General features: G+C 26.2%; 5 protein-coding genes across 9 annotated transcripts; 2 read left to right on the top strand and 3 right to left on the bottom strand.

Annotated features, from left to right (window-relative positions):
* Nucleotides 1–379: 379 nt before the first annotated feature.
* LOC141529188 (cdc42 homolog) lies at nucleotides 380–3474 on the bottom strand. Of its 5 annotated transcripts, none has more exons than XR_012479541.1 (6): nucleotides 3250–3474; nucleotides 2042–2228; nucleotides 1823–1932; nucleotides 1257–1454; nucleotides 1039–1181; nucleotides 380–675 (listed from the first exon to the last, which is right to left on the bottom strand). XR_012479541.1 is itself a non-coding variant. In XM_074245660.1 (5 exons), the coding sequence occupies exons 2-5, from the start codon at nucleotides 2217–2219 to the stop codon at nucleotides 1092–1094; spliced, it is 576 nt and encodes a 191-aa protein (XP_074101761.1). In that variant the 5' UTR covers nucleotides 2220–2228; nucleotides 3255–3473; the 3' UTR covers nucleotides 897–1091. The 5 variants fall into 5 exon arrangements, 1 of the variants encoding a protein (XP_074101761.1); XR_012479538.1 differs by having other exon boundaries at nucleotides 3255–3472; XR_012479540.1 differs by lacking the exon at nucleotides 3250–3474 and adding an exon at nucleotides 3042–3182.
* Nucleotides 3475–3919: 445 nt separating this feature from the next.
* Nucleotides 3920–5431, top strand: Prosbeta6 (proteasome beta6 subunit). Its single transcript, XM_074245658.1, has 3 exons — nucleotides 3920–4113; nucleotides 4203–4392; nucleotides 4952–5431. The coding sequence occupies exons 1-3, from the start codon at nucleotides 4019–4021 to the stop codon at nucleotides 5372–5374; spliced, it is 708 nt and encodes a 235-aa protein (XP_074101759.1). The 5' UTR covers nucleotides 3920–4018; the 3' UTR covers nucleotides 5375–5431.
* Nucleotides 5432–5542: 111 nt separating this feature from the next.
* Nucleotides 5543–7093, bottom strand: Rps7 (ribosomal protein S7). Its single transcript, XM_074245659.1, has 5 exons — nucleotides 7050–7093; nucleotides 6424–6597; nucleotides 5965–6146; nucleotides 5732–5882; nucleotides 5543–5667 (listed from the first exon to the last, which is right to left on the bottom strand). Exons 2-5 carry the CDS (start codon nucleotides 6592–6594, stop codon nucleotides 5590–5592), a joined length of 582 nt encoding a protein of 193 aa, XP_074101760.1. The 5' UTR covers nucleotides 6595–6597; nucleotides 7050–7093; the 3' UTR covers nucleotides 5543–5589.
* Nucleotides 7094–7811: 718 nt separating this feature from the next.
* LOC141529190 (cytochrome c oxidase subunit 4 isoform 1, mitochondrial) lies at nucleotides 7812–9500 on the top strand. Its single transcript, XM_074245661.1, has 4 exons — nucleotides 7812–7954; nucleotides 8274–8504; nucleotides 8883–9075; nucleotides 9150–9500. Exons 2-4 carry the CDS (start codon nucleotides 8277–8279, stop codon nucleotides 9284–9286), a joined length of 558 nt encoding a protein of 185 aa, XP_074101762.1. The 5' UTR covers nucleotides 7812–7954; nucleotides 8274–8276; the 3' UTR covers nucleotides 9287–9500.
* Nucleotides 9501–10091: 591 nt separating this feature from the next.
* On the bottom strand, nucleotides 10092–16461 carry LOC141529181 (terminal nucleotidyltransferase 4B). Its single transcript, XM_074245649.1, has 8 exons — nucleotides 15610–16461; nucleotides 14688–14858; nucleotides 14024–14381; nucleotides 13796–13939; nucleotides 13491–13678; nucleotides 13249–13402; nucleotides 12797–12935; nucleotides 10092–12681 (listed from the first exon to the last, which is right to left on the bottom strand). The coding sequence occupies exons 1-8, from the start codon at nucleotides 16125–16127 to the stop codon at nucleotides 12437–12439; spliced, it is 1917 nt and encodes a 638-aa protein (XP_074101750.1). The 5' UTR covers nucleotides 16128–16461; the 3' UTR covers nucleotides 10092–12436.
* Between the last annotated feature and the right edge of the window lie 630 nt (nucleotides 16462–17091).

The raw sequence follows: 17091 nt of genomic DNA, 5'->3' as shown, positions 1-17091 counted from the left end.
TTTTAATTAAGAAAAGAAATTAATTTTTTTTTTTTGTGAAGAAATTTATAAAAAAAATTTGGAATTTTTTAAATTTTTATAATTTTAAAAATATCAATAATTAAGAAATTACCTTGTATCTCGTATTGTACCTAACTAACTATTGACATTTTTAGAGATATGAGCTCATCCTGATGTTATACTCATCGAGACCTTTCATTTGAATACCCAACATCAATTTTTCATTTCTCTAATTGCAAAAATTCAATAAAATTTTTTTTTCTTCATAAAAATTTTTTTGAAGAAATTAATTAGACTTAAATGTAAAATTGGCAATTAATTTTTTTTTTTTAATACTAAATTTAACCATAAAAGGTCAATGGATAATAACTAGAAAGAATTTTTCGATTATCGATTTATTAAAAAATTCACATTAGTAACTTATCATTAAAAATGCCTTATTAATTTATTAAATATTTGAAGAATGTATGTACCAAGGATGATTACCATCCCAGGTTTAAAACCATTCACAGTAGGTCTTAGTTATTATTATTTACTTTTAATTCCATTATTATTAATTAATAATTATTAAATGTGTTGACATGATGATTCCAAAGATTCTTGCCGGCTTATACGTTCTAAGCAACTTACAAATGATGATAATTTTTTTTTTTGTTTTAATATAATAGATTCGCCCTGAAGAAAAAAATTCTGGTTAAATTAACGATTCAACAATCGCACTATTTCCTGCAATAGTATTGTCTCTATGATATTGATCCAAAGTAAATCACTCATTGTCTGAATAATTAAATTTATAATTGAATTTAATGATAAAAAATAAAAATGATCGAAACTACGCAACTTGAGGTAGATATGACGCAACTCACAAATGCTCGCATGATTCAATCATAGATAAGTAAATTTAAAAAAATAATTTTATTTAAATAAATTCAAATTGTTTATAATTTTTTTTTTTTCAATTTTACGTAATTAAATCAAAAATATCTAGAGTTTTTGTAGCAAATTTGATGATGTTGGTTGTAACATTGCAAGACTTACAATAAACGGGCGCAGCAAGCCAATTTGAAGAAAAATGAGGTGTCGAAAGCTCCCTACAAAATAACGCACTTTTTTCTTCTCACAACCTCAGGCGGTTCAAGCGCTGCCAAAATTGCTTCGTCAAACACATTCTTCAGCCCTTTCTAAAATAATTTTATTTTATTTAATATTTAATATATACTAAATACTTAATAAACTTTAATAATTATTTTTTTTACCTGAGTCAATGCACTACATTCCACGTATTTAACAGCTTTCAATTCTTTTGCCAATTTTTCACCCTGCTCCCCGGTAATTGGCTTTTGTTTATTTTTTGCGAGCTTTTCAATAGTCGCAGCATCATCTCGCAAATCTATTTGAGTTCCTACCAATAAAAATGGTGTCTTTTGACAGTGATGAGTAATTTCTGGTACCCACTGTAAATAAATATTATTTATAATACATAAAAAATTTTTATTAATAATTTACAAGTGAGCTTTTAAATTTAAATTTTTATTTTTTTGAATAAAATTTTTTTTTAGAAAATTTAAATATTTTTTTTTTTTTTTTTTTTGAAAATACATTAAAAAATGAATTAAAAAAAAAAAAAAATTAATTATTAGTTTAAAATATTATTTTACACCTTAAAAAAATATTTTTTAATTCAACTAAATTACTTAATTAATTTATTAATGTTTATTTAAGATTAAAAATTTTTTAATCAACTTAAAAAATTAATTATCACAAAAAATAGTCTTGAAAAAAATTAAAATATTTTTGATAAAAATAATAATTAATAAATTACCTTTTCTTTGACATTTTCAAACGAAGAAGGCGATACAACTGAGAAGCAAACTAAAAACACATCCGTTTGTGGATAACTCAATGGTCGCAGTCTATCATAATCTTCCTGACCTATCAGACAAGAAATAAAATTATAGTAATTATCATCTTCACTTCCCTCTACTCTATAATAATAATTATTGTTGATAATAATAACAATAAAAAAAAAAAAAAAAATTACCAGCTGTGTCAAATAATCCTAATGTGTATGGCTCTCCACCAATCATTACAGTGACCGCATAATTGTCGAAAACCGTAGGAACGTACTCTGACGGAAATTTGTTCGTCGTGTAGGATATCAGCAGGCAAGTTTTACCCACAGCACCATCTCCAACCACCACACACTTTATCGTCTGCATATTCACCAACTGTTAACACATTTAATAAACAGCTATTAATTATTAATTAATCATTATCATTGTCATAACAAATTAATTCACAAACAATAATATGGAATTAAATAAATATTCATTTATTTTTTACTCTAATTATTGCGCTAAGAACAAACAAAAGACTGACATTTTGTTTTTTTAATTTAAAATTAATTATAAAAAAAAATAAAAAATTTTCATACTTTTTAGTTGTAAAAAAAATGTAGAATTTAATTATTTATTTTTTAATAATACTGAAATTATCAGTCAGCTGTTAATTTTAAAAATTTTTTTAATAAATTAATTACAATAAAAAAATTCTTCTAAAAATTTTTATTTGTAATTTTTATTAATTTTTACATGTGAAATTTTTTTTAATAATTTAATTGTTATAAATATCTAAAAAAAAATTTTGTCTGTCAAATTTTTTAAATAATTAAAATTTTCTTCAATAATAATGACATTAAAGTTAGCTGTAATTTTTAATTTTTTTTAACAATTAAATAAACTCTAAAAAATAATTTTTAAAAAATTGCATTTTAAGTTTCTACATGTCAATTTTTTTTTCTTATTTTTTTTTGCCAAAATTTATTTAAAAAAAAAATTATTAAATATCTGCTAAATTAATTTTCACTTAATATTATTATTGAATAGTTTAAGAAAAAATTCCTGGAATGAAAAATAAAAAATTAATAATTAAAAAATGAAGCGTAAAAAAATTAAAAAAAAAAAAAAAATTGAGCAGACATTAAGACGTCAGAGAAGACAATCGATGAATCTGAGATTTAAAATATACCTGCAGAACAATACCTGGATATTGACGGATAATTATTCACACATATGCGCCTTATACCGGAAAAATTGTTTTTAGAGGAGCCATTTTACCTAATACCAATATCAAACTAATACCAATCCCAATACCGTAGCAATGTACACACGTCTGCTCTTAATGAAACGGATACTTGTGAGCAGTAAGCACTGTAAGTAATGATTAAGGAATGTGGTATAAATTACATACATTACCTGTTTTTAGAGATTATTTGGATTATAAATATCTGGGCGAACAAAATCCAGGTGCTTTTTGTTTTAATGTATTTAGTATTTTTTCAGTATTAATGATGATGATACCGTGTCACGCTAGTTGTCCACTAGTCACACACCAATATTACATATATACGGTGGGTATACTCGCGAAAACGTACATGGAAAAATAAAAAGCCAGAGAACTACTCACAACCAACTAACTGGGCGTCGTCAACAATTGCTGTCACTTATTCCAGGGATAGTTTGCGGTGCAGACACTCTTCTGTGTTAATAAATTCCAGTGCAAAGTAGAATTTCACTCCAAGGACATCTGACAGATTGTATAAAATAAATTGTACTGCGCAGTCTGAAAAATTTAATTAAAATTAAATTAGCCGACATTTAAAAACTTTTAGAATTGTTTTTTATTAAAAAAATAAAAAAAAAAAAAAAAAAAATTTTCATTTATAAAAAACTTGAAAAACTGTAAGTGCAATTTAAAAAAAAAATTTTTTAGTTATAAATAATTAATTTATTTAAATTCTGTTTGCCGCCAAAATTCATAATGCGTGGCGCCACCTGTCGGTTACTTTTGAATTAATATTTTGAATCTGTACCGGCTGATTGACTAACTAAGGAATAAAATAGTGATATATATATAAAAAAATTTAACAGAAGCTAGCAAAAGTGTGTTGTCATTCTGTCTGAGAATTTATCAAGTAAATGAATTGTTGATATAAATTTTTAATAAAAAAAAAAAAGCAATGGCGATGATCAACGAATCTGTGGGAAGAAACTTGCCAGACTATGCTGCTGGAGCGAAAAATGTCCAATTTAGTCCGTACGCCGACAACGGAGGGTATGTATTTGCTTTAACCTAACATGACTTTATTATTTTTATATTCATTAATTTTGTAAATTGATAATTTAATTTATTACGGTTTATAGGAGTGTAGTTGCTATTGCCGGACCAGGGTATGCTATTATTGCCAGCGAGACACGTCTCAGCTCTGGGTACAGTATTTACACCAGGAACCAAGAAAAGCTGTTCACTCTTTCAGACAGGACTGTCTTGGGATGTTCTGGGTGCTGGTGCGACATTTTGACATTTACGCGAATCCTCGCTGCTCGCATGCAGGTAAATTATTTAAAAGACATTTTTTATGAGAATTAATTTAGCAGATAGTTGATTATTTTAAGAATTTTTTAACAAATAAATTATGGCAAAAAAAAAATTGATATTTAGAAATTTTAAAAAATTATAAATGCAATTTTTTAAAAATAATTTTTTGGAGCAAATTTATTTGTTAAAAAAAATTAAAAAATTGTTAAGTGATAGTTAAATTTAATGTCATGCATTTTTTTGTTAAATAAATTGACAAAAAAATTTTACAATCTTTTAAAAATATTTTTCGATTAAGAATTTATTTTTTAATTAAATAAAATTAGCAAATATTGAAGTAAATAATATTTTTAATAATTATCCTAACATTAACGGACATTAAAAATTTTTTTGATTAATTAAATTAGACAAAATTTAATCAGAAAAATTTTTTAAGTGTCAAATTTGTCTTTTAATTTTTTTAATAAAAAAAAATTTAATTTTAATTTTTAATGTCATAATTTATTTTTTTTTATTAATTTTAATACCTTTTAAATGTTTCTAAATTTGGTGATAATTGTAATAAATTTTTTAGATGTACAAACATGAACATCTTAAAGAAATGTCAACCCCAGCTGCAGCCCAGATGATGTCCACGATGTTGTACTACAAGAGATTCTTCCCGTACTACATCAGCAACATCCTCGCAGGCTTGGACGAAAATGGAGAGGGCTGCATCTTCAGCTACGACCCGATTGGTCACTGCGAGAGGAATATGTACCGAGCTGGTGGCTCTTCTGGTGCCTTGTTGCAGCCTCTTCTTGATAACCAGGTTGGACATAAAAACCAGGAAGGCGTCCCAAAGGAACCATTGAGTAAAGAACGCGCTCTGAGCATCATCAAGGATGTCTTTATCTCAGCAGCCGAGCGAGATATTTTAACCGGTGATGGTATCACTATTAAAATAATTACTAAAGATGGAATCGAAGATGATTACTGCAGCTTGAGAAAAGATTAAATTTTCAATTGAATTTTTTTGTAACTAAGATTTAAAATAAAGCTTCAATTACATTAATTATTTTTAAATTATTAATTTTTTTTTTTTTTTTAATTATCTTAAATTAAAAAATTAAAACTAAAAATTTATTCAAAATCTTCAATAATTTTTTTAAATAAATAAAACAAATTTTATAATTATATCTTAATCATTTTTTTTTTTATTGTGTTTAAAAATTACACGTAAGATTCAGGGAATTCAAACGTGACATCACGACCTGTCAACTTCTTGTAAACTCCAGCAAAAGTGTCAACCTATAAAAAATAAACAACATGATTAATAATTAAAAAAAATTCTGATAAATAAAAATTAAATTACTTTGTGCTCGATGTTGGTTTGCTCGTTCTTATCAAGATGAACCTTGATCAACTGAGAACCATCCAACTTCACTCGGATACGTTTGCCGACGATTTCTACTGGGTACACCAAATCTTCGAGCAGAGCGTCGTACACAGCGGTCAATGTACGGCTGGAAAAATTATTTATCGTTATTATTAATATTGATATTGATAGCTAAATAATAATTATAATTGTAAAAAATAACAAAGTACCTTCTTGGCCTCTTCTGCTTGTTTTTGGTACGAGTCTTACGGGTTGGCTTGGGCAGAATTTTTCTGTCACCAACAAACATAACATGTTTACCAGAGAATTTCTTCTCCAATTCACGTACCAAACGTGTCTGGACCTTTTGGAACTGTTTAAGTTTGTTCATTGGAACGTACACAATGATTGACTGTAAAAAATAAAATTAATTATTAATAATAAAAAAAAATTGAAATGTCAGCAAACTTAATTTTCAATGAAAAAAAAAATTAAAAACTGAATTTTAAAATTTTATTAAACAAAAAAATTATTTTTAAAAAATTGCATTTTTGATTTTTTAAAATTTCTAAATGTCAATTTTTTTTGCCATAATTTATTTGTTAAAAAAAATTATCAAAATTATTAAATATCTGCCATAATTTTCAACATAAAATTGTTAATTAATAATAAATAATTGCAGCAAGTACTTTTTTGTTGTTGACATCAATTTCACGTGCTTTGGTGATGTGCAGTTCTCTAAGTTGAGACTTGAGGTCGGAGTTCATCTCCAATTCAAGAAGAGCTTGAGAAATTCCAGACTCAAACTGGTCGGGCTCAGCCCCGCCGGCTTTGATAATTTTAGCGCTTGCAGTGAACATTTTCTGTAATTAAATAAAATTTTATTAATTATCATAATCAATCACTAAAAAAAAATAAAAATTATTTCAAGTGAAAAATTAAAAGTTAGGTTAGATCACTGTTGACATTTACTCTCACGCTGATCACAAATTTATCAGAACTAATTACAACTCAATAAAACAATAATTTTTTATAATAATTATACAAACTGGTAAGTATTCTTTTTTTTTTTTTTTTGTTTTTAATTAGAATTAAAAAAATTATTTAAGGTCTGAAAATTAATAATGGAGCCAAGCACAGGTGAACGGAATACAATGATACAAAATCCACAGTAATCCCAAGAATTTCGAGCGATCAATTTCAACAGATTGATTTAATTAAAAAAACAATGAATATCGTTTTGTCAAAACAAGATATTTTTTGTTAAATACACATATTATTTATTAAATAATTGTTTAATTATCAGTGTACGTACGGTGTTCGCGAGCAGAAGCGTGGAAAAGAAATTTCGGCATCGATCTAAAAAAATTGTAAGAATTGAAACTTGTTTTTAACGCCATCTAGTTTATTGTTTGACAACTAATTTTAAAAAGTTTATTATTATTTTAATTATAAGTTTAATAATAAATAATAATAATAATTTTACCTGAGATAATTTATTAATTGTTGTTAAAATTATTTTACTTAATTTTTTGAATTTTTCTTCTTGATTCCAAAAAAACTGTTTTAATAAAAAATTGTTTTTAGCAATTATAAAAAAAAATTAATAATATTGAAGTCAGCTGATGACATTAAATTTAGCTGTCACTTAACAATTGTTTTAATTTTTTTTAACAAATACATTGTAGCAAAGAAAAATTATTAAAAAATAGACTTGTAGAAATTTTAATAAATTAAAAATAATTTTTTTGTAAAAAAAAAATAAAAAAATAAAAAAATTTTCAAGTGACAGCTGACTTTAATGTCATTTAAATTTAATAAATTTAATGACATTAATTTTCATAATTTTTTTACTAAAAAAAAAATTAATAAAATAACGACACTAAAGTTTACAAACCTCAAAAATTTTTTGTTAATTTTGTAACAACAGAATTATTATCAAAACAATTAGATTAAATAATTAGACACGTTAAAATTAAAAAAAAAAAAAAAAGAATTAATAGAAATTTTTAACAGCTTTTTTTTATTGTAATTAATTTATGACTGTTGAAAAATTAAAAAAATTGACAGCTGTCAGCTAACTTCAGTACGATAGTAAAATAAGCAAGTGCTTCCCTCTACAAAATTTGCCGTCTCCGAGTCTGGCCTTTATTTAATGGCTGCCTGAAGATTTCATCGTAGCCATATTCTACTGTGTTTTAAGGAAAAAAATCACAGACGGTAATTATTGTTTTTTTAATAAAATACTTCTAATTATTAAAGAAAAAACTCCCAACTTTTAGTGACAGATAATTCAGCAAATTTTTTTAACAAGTGAAGCTAGTTTTGATTGACAAATATCACGACTTAGAGTAGCTGTGATATCGATTAGGTAATCAGCATGAGAAAATTTCACGATAACAATTATTAAAAATAAATGCAATGGTTAGGATGTAACTTCGCGTAATAATTGATAAATTGACACAAATTGCGACATTAAAAAAATTGTGTAAATAAATAAATCAATTAAATTACATTTAATAAACTATCGATTTTTCAGACAATGGCTGGGAAGCTCTTGGTGACGTGCTTGAGACTCAACAGCCGAGTCGTGCCGTCGAGGATGATGTCCAGTGTTCATGAGGAGGTTCCTTTTGTGCCACCGTACTTTAAGAAAATTGGCAAACGCGAAATTGTCGGGTTCGGTATAAACGGCGAGCCTCATTACATGGATCTCTGGGACTACCCATTCCCTTCAATCAGATTCAAGGAGATGACTCCTGACCTTGAGGTAAAAAAATAAACTGCTGGATAATAAATACTATAAATTTAATTATTTAGCTTTTGATTTTTTTATTGGAGTAATGTTTTTCACTAAAAATTAATAGAATTTTTTTTTTTTTTTATAAAAATTAGATCAGCTGATTTTTGAAAAAAAATTTTTTTTTAATGAGGGATAAAAAATTATATAAAAAAAAAAATTTATTTACAATTTTTTAGAGCTTATATTTTAAAAAATTTCAATAATTCACAAGATGCAAGGTAATTTTTTAATTATTCTGGACACAAAATTTTTTTTACATAAAATATTTTTTAAAAATTGTATTTATAATTTTTTTAAAGCTTCTAAAGATTAATTAATAATTAATAATAATTTATTTTGTAACAGGCACTGAGAGAGAAAGAAAAAGGTGACTGGAAAAAATTGTCATTGATCGAAAAGAAAGAACTGTACCGTGCAAGTTTCTGTCAAACTTTCGCAGAGCTTGAAGCTCCAGACGGCCACTGGAAGGCAATCGTCGGTTGTGTCTGCATTGGTATAAGCATAGCTATGTGGATGTTCATGTACATTAGATTCAACGGTACGTAAATAAATTTTATATTTTATTCCATTAATTTTCTGGATGAATTTAAAAAAAAAAAATTTATTTTACAGTTTACTCTCCGCTACCGGAATCATTCAGTCCAGAAAATCAAGCCGCTCAATTGAAACGTATCAGATTACTTGATATCAATCCAATCTGGGGAATTAACAAACGTACTCCAGAGGAGCTCGCCAAGAAGAACAATTAAGTTGGTCTTCTAGAATACCATCAAAGCAACCTTAGTTTACGCCGTGGTAGGAGTGGTAATTATTTAAATTTAAAATAAAAAACATGAATAAAAATTTCATTGTAAGTATTGTTACATGATCATTGATGAGGCATTCAATGGAATAAACAGCTAATAAAATGCCCTGATTATTATAAAAAATAAGCATCAAATAAATTATACTCTTATTATAAAACCTGTTTGTTCATTATTTCATAATTATTATCATTCATTAATCAATAATTTTTTTTTTTTTTTTTTTTTTTTAAATAAAATGAAAAATTGCATTTATAATTATTTAAAACTCATAAAAATTAAATTATTCTTGCTAGAATTTATTTGATAAATTTAAAAAAATTTATATTAATTAATCAATTATTTTATTTATTAAATTACTGTAAATTTTTCAAGTGCAAATTTTAGAAGAAAGATAATTGATTTACAATTAAAAAAAAAAAAATTCTTAGATTTCTGCACTGTGCTTTCTTAACCATTGACGTTTTTAAAGATATAAGCTTATCCCGATGTTACGCTCATCAAGAGCTTTCATTTGAGTACCCACATGCAATTTTAATATATTTTTCATATATACATATATATAATATATATAAATATATAAAATATATGAAAAATTGATGTGGGTACTCAAATGAAAGCTCTTGATGAGTGTTATGTCGGGATGAGCTTAGATCTTAGAAAGGTCAATAGTTCACAAGATGCAAGGTCATTTCTTAATTATTAAAATAAAAAAAAAAAATTATCAAAAGGTGAGTATTAAAAAACAATATTTGTTTGGGCAGAAGCCCTTTGATTTTATTAAGAAACGTAATGAACTATATGTTTGTACTTGAGATTATGATACAGTATTGTATATAAATAAAGTGATATCTTACAAAGACCGCTTATTTATTTAATAATAATTATTTTTTTGTTATTTTCAATTTTTCTTTTTTTACCTTTTTTTTTCATTTTTTTTTTTTTTTTTTTTTCCGTTTTATACAGTCTTGTAAGTTTATACATATTAAATAATAAAATTACAATAGCATATAATCTATTTAGGCTTCATTCATGCAGAATATCAGTTGCTTAAATTCATACAACCCATATCATCATCATACATTACATCTGTTATTGATTTCTGTACTTATAAATTGTAAATGTAGTTCATTAATAAATGTAATTAATAAGAAACAGCTTAGTATACATATATTTGACATTTTAATCGATCAAGCATTTAATTATGAGAAAAAATATATCCTACATATTTAAATATACTCGGTTTTTTTTATTTGAAGATAAAAGGAAAAATTTATAATTACTTATTTTTTAATTTTTTAATTTAATAATTATCTCACAAATCTATAAAAAAATTTACGCAGTTAATTTAATGGAATTTAAAATAGAAAAAAAATAACTAGACAATATTATTTTACATGTATACTAAACAATTACATTTTGCGATTTTCATATTTAAATAAATTTACAATATTTACAAACATGTATATCCTTAATAATTATTTAAAAATTTATTTTTTATTTTTTCACGTGGTTCCAATTAAACGTTGGATTAAATAAAATCAGCATTATAAGAATATATATATATAAGGGTTCGCGTAAAAAACTAACATTCTTTTGTCGGAAAAACTACGGTACAATATTGCAATAAAAAAATTGGGAAAAAAAAAACAGACATTATTTTTTTTTTTTAATCTTAATATAAAGTATACTTCCGAGTAAGAATAATAAAAAATATCAATATAATAATTAATAATAAACATACAATTTAATTTTTTTTTGTGGCAATGGTTTTTTAATTTATGATTCCTGTACGGACAATTTTTTTTTTTTAATAGTTTTAAATAATGAACACAATCAATTGCTTATTTAGACAGTTGCGACAACAGTACATATCAATAAATACTATCTTTAATAAAAATAATATTACTATAAAACGCACCACATCGCAATAATCGATTTTATTTATTTATTTATTACCTAACACTTTATTACTTTTTTTGGGTTGCAGTCAATTAGTCAGATCGATAACGTGCAAAATTTGTAAAATAAATTAGCATAAATGCAAAAAAAAATTTTTCTTCGAGCTAAAAATTTTTTTGGACTTAGAAAAAAAAACAGAATTTTTATTAAATTCAACATTATATTTTTCGGAATTTTAAAATTTGTAAAATTAATTTTTTAAGTTCTAGTAATTTATTAATCTGGAATATTGTCAGTCTAACTAATTGACTGCAACCCTTTTTTTTATCAAATTCTAAACTTTATCAATTAAATAGTTAGTTTGTTCGTTAAAAAAAAAAAAAAAAAAAAAAAAAATTAAAAATTAAAAATTAAAAAAAAAATAAAAAAGTTCTATATAATACCAACGGACCACGATAAAAATGGTTCAATAATTAAATCACAGTGATATAACTGAGACAGTTTATCATATTATTAAATCCATGGGATATTTATCATGTTAGTTGAAAAACAATTCTTTGGTTCATTTATTAAAACGTCTTAAGAACCAATTATTTATAATTATCATAGATAATAATAATTATTACAATTAAATATTAATAATTAAAATTTAAATCGAAAAAAAAAATATCAAAACTATTATTATTATTATTATTATTATTATTATTATTATTACTTTTACTTATAATTTATAGTCCTTAATATTATAATTAATATAATTAATATTAATATTATTTTTATTGTATTTTTTTTATATATTTATATATATTTTTATTTTCGTTATTTTTAAATAATTTTTTTGTCATTTTTTTTTTTAGTTTTTATACGAAATAAAATGCAGAAACTTTATACATTAGACTACGACGAACTTAATGTACACATTTAAAACTCTAGACCGTATTTTTACAAAATTTAAATTTACTTTTTAAATAAATGTTTGTATTAATAAAATATTAACAAAACATTTAACAATAAAATGTCGGTAAGTTCCGCGTCAGTGTAATAAATCTGTAAATTATTTATTAATAAATATTTAATTTGGACGAGAAGCCTCGTGGGTTTACCTGAGGTGAGAAGTCGCCTTGGCAAACAAAGTTTACCTTAATATAATAATTAATCACTTGAACAGCAGAACAATTTTTAGATGAAATTTCATCACCGTACACAGTCACCAGGCGCGCGGTTGTTGTAGGTCTTCTTCCTCTTCTGAGCTTGAATTCTTGTCCCAGGACTCTGGTTGCCGCCGTTGTTATTGCTAATATTGTTATTGTTGGTGTTACTACTGTTATTGTTGTTGGTGTTATTAACGCTGCCGTTGTGGTGGGAGTTTTTAGCTTTGTTATGCAGCGAGTTATTTATCCCGCGCGGATAACTTCCCCTCGAGCTGTGTTGGTGATTTACTAAAACGATATTCAACGTTTAACGGAGGGTCTATATATATATATATATGTATGTTATATATATCTAGTTAAATATATAGTTTTGATATTTTTTTAGGCTAATATCGAGGTCTACCATGTCCAGTTTTGTAGGGTTTTTTCCACGGGTTGTGAGTATACTGATTCTGTTGATTGTTGTACGCATTGCGGTCTCGATTGCGGTCTTCTATCTGTCCACCTGTGTTTGGAGAATTACCACGACTGTGCTCTGAATCCTAAAAATAAATTTACAATTTATTTTACTCTAATTTTTTTGATAGATTTTAATTTTAGTTTGACTTGAAAAAAATTTATTAAAATTTTTAATAGAAATTGTGCAAAAATTTTTTTACTACTTTAAATTAAATTATTAAAATTTTTTTTCATCTTTGCACATAATTTTTATTATTTTTAGGGCCAAATATTAAAAATTCTTTAAAAAAAATTTTTTTTTGGTTGAAAAATTTTTTTTCTCAAAGCTTAAAATTTTATCCAAAGCACTAAATTAAAAATATATTTTTAAAATAAAATTTTTTATCAATTACTAACAGTATCACTGGCAGGTGCTGAGAGAGTTGACGCGTCTGAACCAGTCGAGCTTGACAGTGAGTCTAATTCTAGGACGGAACTCGGAAACGAGTCTTTGATCCACTTCCGGTATTCTATTACTTCATCAGTAACGCGGATTATTCTTCCGAGTATACTGAAATAAAAAACAAACATAATAATGATTAACAACTCTTGGTAAAAAATTGGAGAATTAAAGAAATATAATTTATAATATTTAATACCTAAATTTAATAGAATCAATGGAATTTGTTGGGTTGACAGCTTGAACCAGACTGTGATAAGCCCAGTCAAATGCATCTTTAACATAGAGAGCTCCGTAGCTGCTGCGTCCGATGTCGTTACCGGGTGTCAATGGATCTTCAATACACAACAAAGATGGTCGGTGTCCATCAATCATGTCTCGTTGAACCTATAAATACAAAATATTAATTATATTTAATTACACTTAAATTATTTAAAGAAATTCTTAAAATATTTTATCAAAGTTGATCAAAGTTAAATATTTATAAAGTAAAAATAAAATTACCTCTTCCTTAGAAATATAAGTACCACCGTCTTTAACTCTAATGCCAGTCTTAACATAATTAAATTTTCTACCGTATAACTCTAAAAATTCAATAAGTAAAACTCCTAGATTAGAATTTTCATGTACATTTTGTCTAGGGTGTAACTATAAGTAAATAATAATTATATTAATTAATACAAATGTAATTTTAAATAAAATATTGGTTAATTAAATTATTAAAATTAATACCTGGAGGAAACTGATAGTCATGAGAATCAAGCTGTAAGATGAAATACCTCCAGTAAAAACTTCATTTAAATCACGTTGTAATAAAAATTGCTTTAAAACAAGCACGAGTTTGTCAAGTACTGGGAAATGTCTTTTGAAATTTTTTATGAGCTCCGCAGATTTAACGCCGTTGTTCATATTAAAACTAATGTCTACTTTAATATCAGTTTCTTTATCGGTTAATTTGATTATTGGTACACTAGCCTTGTCCAACACCTTTATTGAGCTCGGTTCAGCGATATCATACTCCAGGAACTTATTTTCTAACGTAAACAACGGGAGGTTCGCCCACCTTCCTATTACAACTAGATCGATATCACTAAAAATATCAAAATTTATTTTAAGATTATTTTTTAAACTATTTTTAAATAAATGGTTTTGATTTTTTATTTTACGGCAAAAATATTGGTCCTAAAAAAAAAAAAAAATTATTTTAATTTTTAATAAATTTTTATTAAAAATTATAATAAAAATTTTTTAACTACTTTAAATTATTTTTTATATTATTATTTTTAGGGCCAAAATTTTTGCTTTAATTGCAAAATTACAATTAATAAATTAACAGTGTCAAATTTTTTATATTGTGGCAAAAATATATTGAACAGTAATTTAAGAAAAAACAAACCTTGTAGGCAGATAAAGGCCAGTGCGAAAACTTCCAAATACCTCAACTTTAGACTCTGGCCATTGTTCATAAATAATTGACTCAATGCGCTTGACAACACGTATTCGCAAATTGTGCTCTTCGATTGTCGGACACATGTAATTGTAAAAGTCAATTATTTCTTCATGGAGCCTGAAGAAGAAAAAAAAAAATAAATAAATAATTATTTCATCATATTATATCACACGATTTTTCCACGCAAATTTTACATTCTAAGCAATATTTAATTTATTTATCAATGACAGATAAATGACTCATAAAATACCTATAAATTAAATAAATAAAACTTTTATTTTGCCTATTTGTAAACTTAGCAAGTATTATTAAAATTTCTAAAATCAGCTTAACAAATTCTTTCAATACTTTTGCTGGTAACTTAAGTAGCTTATCTTTTTCAGGTAATATAAATGACAAAAATTTTTTTTTCTTACTAATTAAAATTCCAATAACAATACAAATAGCTAGGGAGAAAAAAAAAAAAAAAAAAAAAAATTAAAATAAATTGCTCTTCAAGAGCAAATTGTCCGCTTGATAAAAATTTTAGAGCAATAAAATTTTTCAGGCGTGTTATCTGAAGCGTCATAAAAATTCTAGGGTTCAACCCAAGTAGGAAAATAAAAATGACTCCACTTGAAATTCCAACATCTTGAACAGAAGATTTAGAAAATTTCACGTGTAATTTCTAACCTCTTGGTAAGCGCCCTCGTGCGGATTGCGGTCCACTCTCTAAATATATTCAAGGCTAGCGAAAGATGTTGGCAAAAAAAAAAAAACCAACGAGACATACAATTCCTAAGTACTCTAAGTACGTCTAAAAAAATTCAATCTTTTAGAGGAAAAAAAAAAAAATTATTTTTTGACAGGTTTAAAAAAAAATAATTACCCAATAATTCCTGGACTGTACTGCTTGTTGGGAATCCTCCAAGGACATCCTCCGTACTCGCCGATGAGGGAGTCCTGGTTGTAATTGAGACCATAAGTGCTGGCTCGGTTGTCATTTTTCCTGCGAGACGGGTTGTAGTACATGTTTGAGGTGACTGGCAGGCTCCTGTGGAGATGATTGGTGGTCAAGTGATTCCGGTGGTCTTCCTGGTGGGCGACGCGGTTGTTAATGTTAACAGCCGGGTTGCTGTGATTGTTTATGTGACTGTCCTGGAGAGGAATAAAATCCTGGCCGCCTTTGTTGCCAGAAGTAGCCATTGCTGTTGGTACACCACCACCAACACTGTTAACAAGAGTGTTCGTCCCACCACCGCCGCCGCCGCCACCACAGCCTACTATGCTGTTTTCGTTTTTTAATGTCAACGTATCAATGCCTTTCTCAGCGATCCAAATTTGCAGCCACAAGTCTTTAGCTGGCCCAAACTGCTCCGGTTGATACCAGCCGATAGTAGGATCCATTAAAAAAATTACTCACACACGGGCACGAGCTACCCAAGGCCTGTGCTGTGTGTGCTGCTCCTGTCCTGTTGTCTGGATAATATCCAATATCCCGCGCGGCCGATTGCTACACGACCCGCCGGGCACTCTCTGCACTTTATCTCAAAAACAACACTAAACTTTTTTATACAACAGGATTTATCAATTAGCTTATTATTTATTCTTTAAGTCAACTCAGTCCTTTGTTATATGTACGGTAGACTGTTTGTTAACGCAGAAACCCCATGCATACAGGTGTTGCACCCGTGATATTAGATCCGCGATAGATGTCGCGCATTAACTTGCTAAAGTACTTTGAGAAAGGAACAATCTAGAATTACTATTTGTGTCCTATATGTGGTAGTGCATATGTCCCAGCACTGAGGACTAGATTGCGATTGCGCAATCATTTTTTATTATTTAATTTTATATTTTAACATTAATTATTTATTTTTAAACTATTTTTAATTTTATTTTCATTCTTATTAATTATTTTTAGTCTATCTGTAGTTAAATAATTATTAATTTTAGTATTTTTCACATGTTTTTATTACTGTCATGTCACCGCACGTCAAGATGGCGGCTACTGTTAATTCTTATTGTTTGATTTTTACACTATAAACACTTTTTTTTTATTTTAATTGCAAAACTAAAATTTCTCTTTTGCAAAAAAAATAAAAATTTTATTTATTTATTTATTTATTTATAATAATTACAATTCATTTAATAACACTGAAGTTAGCCGTCAGCTGTTGATTTTAAAAATTTTTTTAACAAATCAATTGCAAAAAATCTTTCACTTATAATTTTTATTAATTTTCACATGTGAAACTTTTTAATAGTATTTTTTTTATAATAATTAAATTGCTATAAGATTTAAAAAAAATATCAGCTGATTTAATTTTTTATTTTTTTATCAACAGGAATGTAATTTCACTATTTTGAC

This window comes from Cotesia typhae, unplaced genomic scaffold (assembly GCF_013202065.1).
Source record: "Cotesia typhae breed Kobodo isofemale line unplaced genomic scaffold, CoteBio_Ctyphae contig_44, whole genome shotgun sequence".
NCBI classification, from domain to species: Eukaryota; Metazoa; Arthropoda; class Insecta; order Hymenoptera; family Braconidae; genus Cotesia; species Cotesia typhae.
This window is presented reverse-complemented; position numbering and strand designations above follow the sequence as displayed.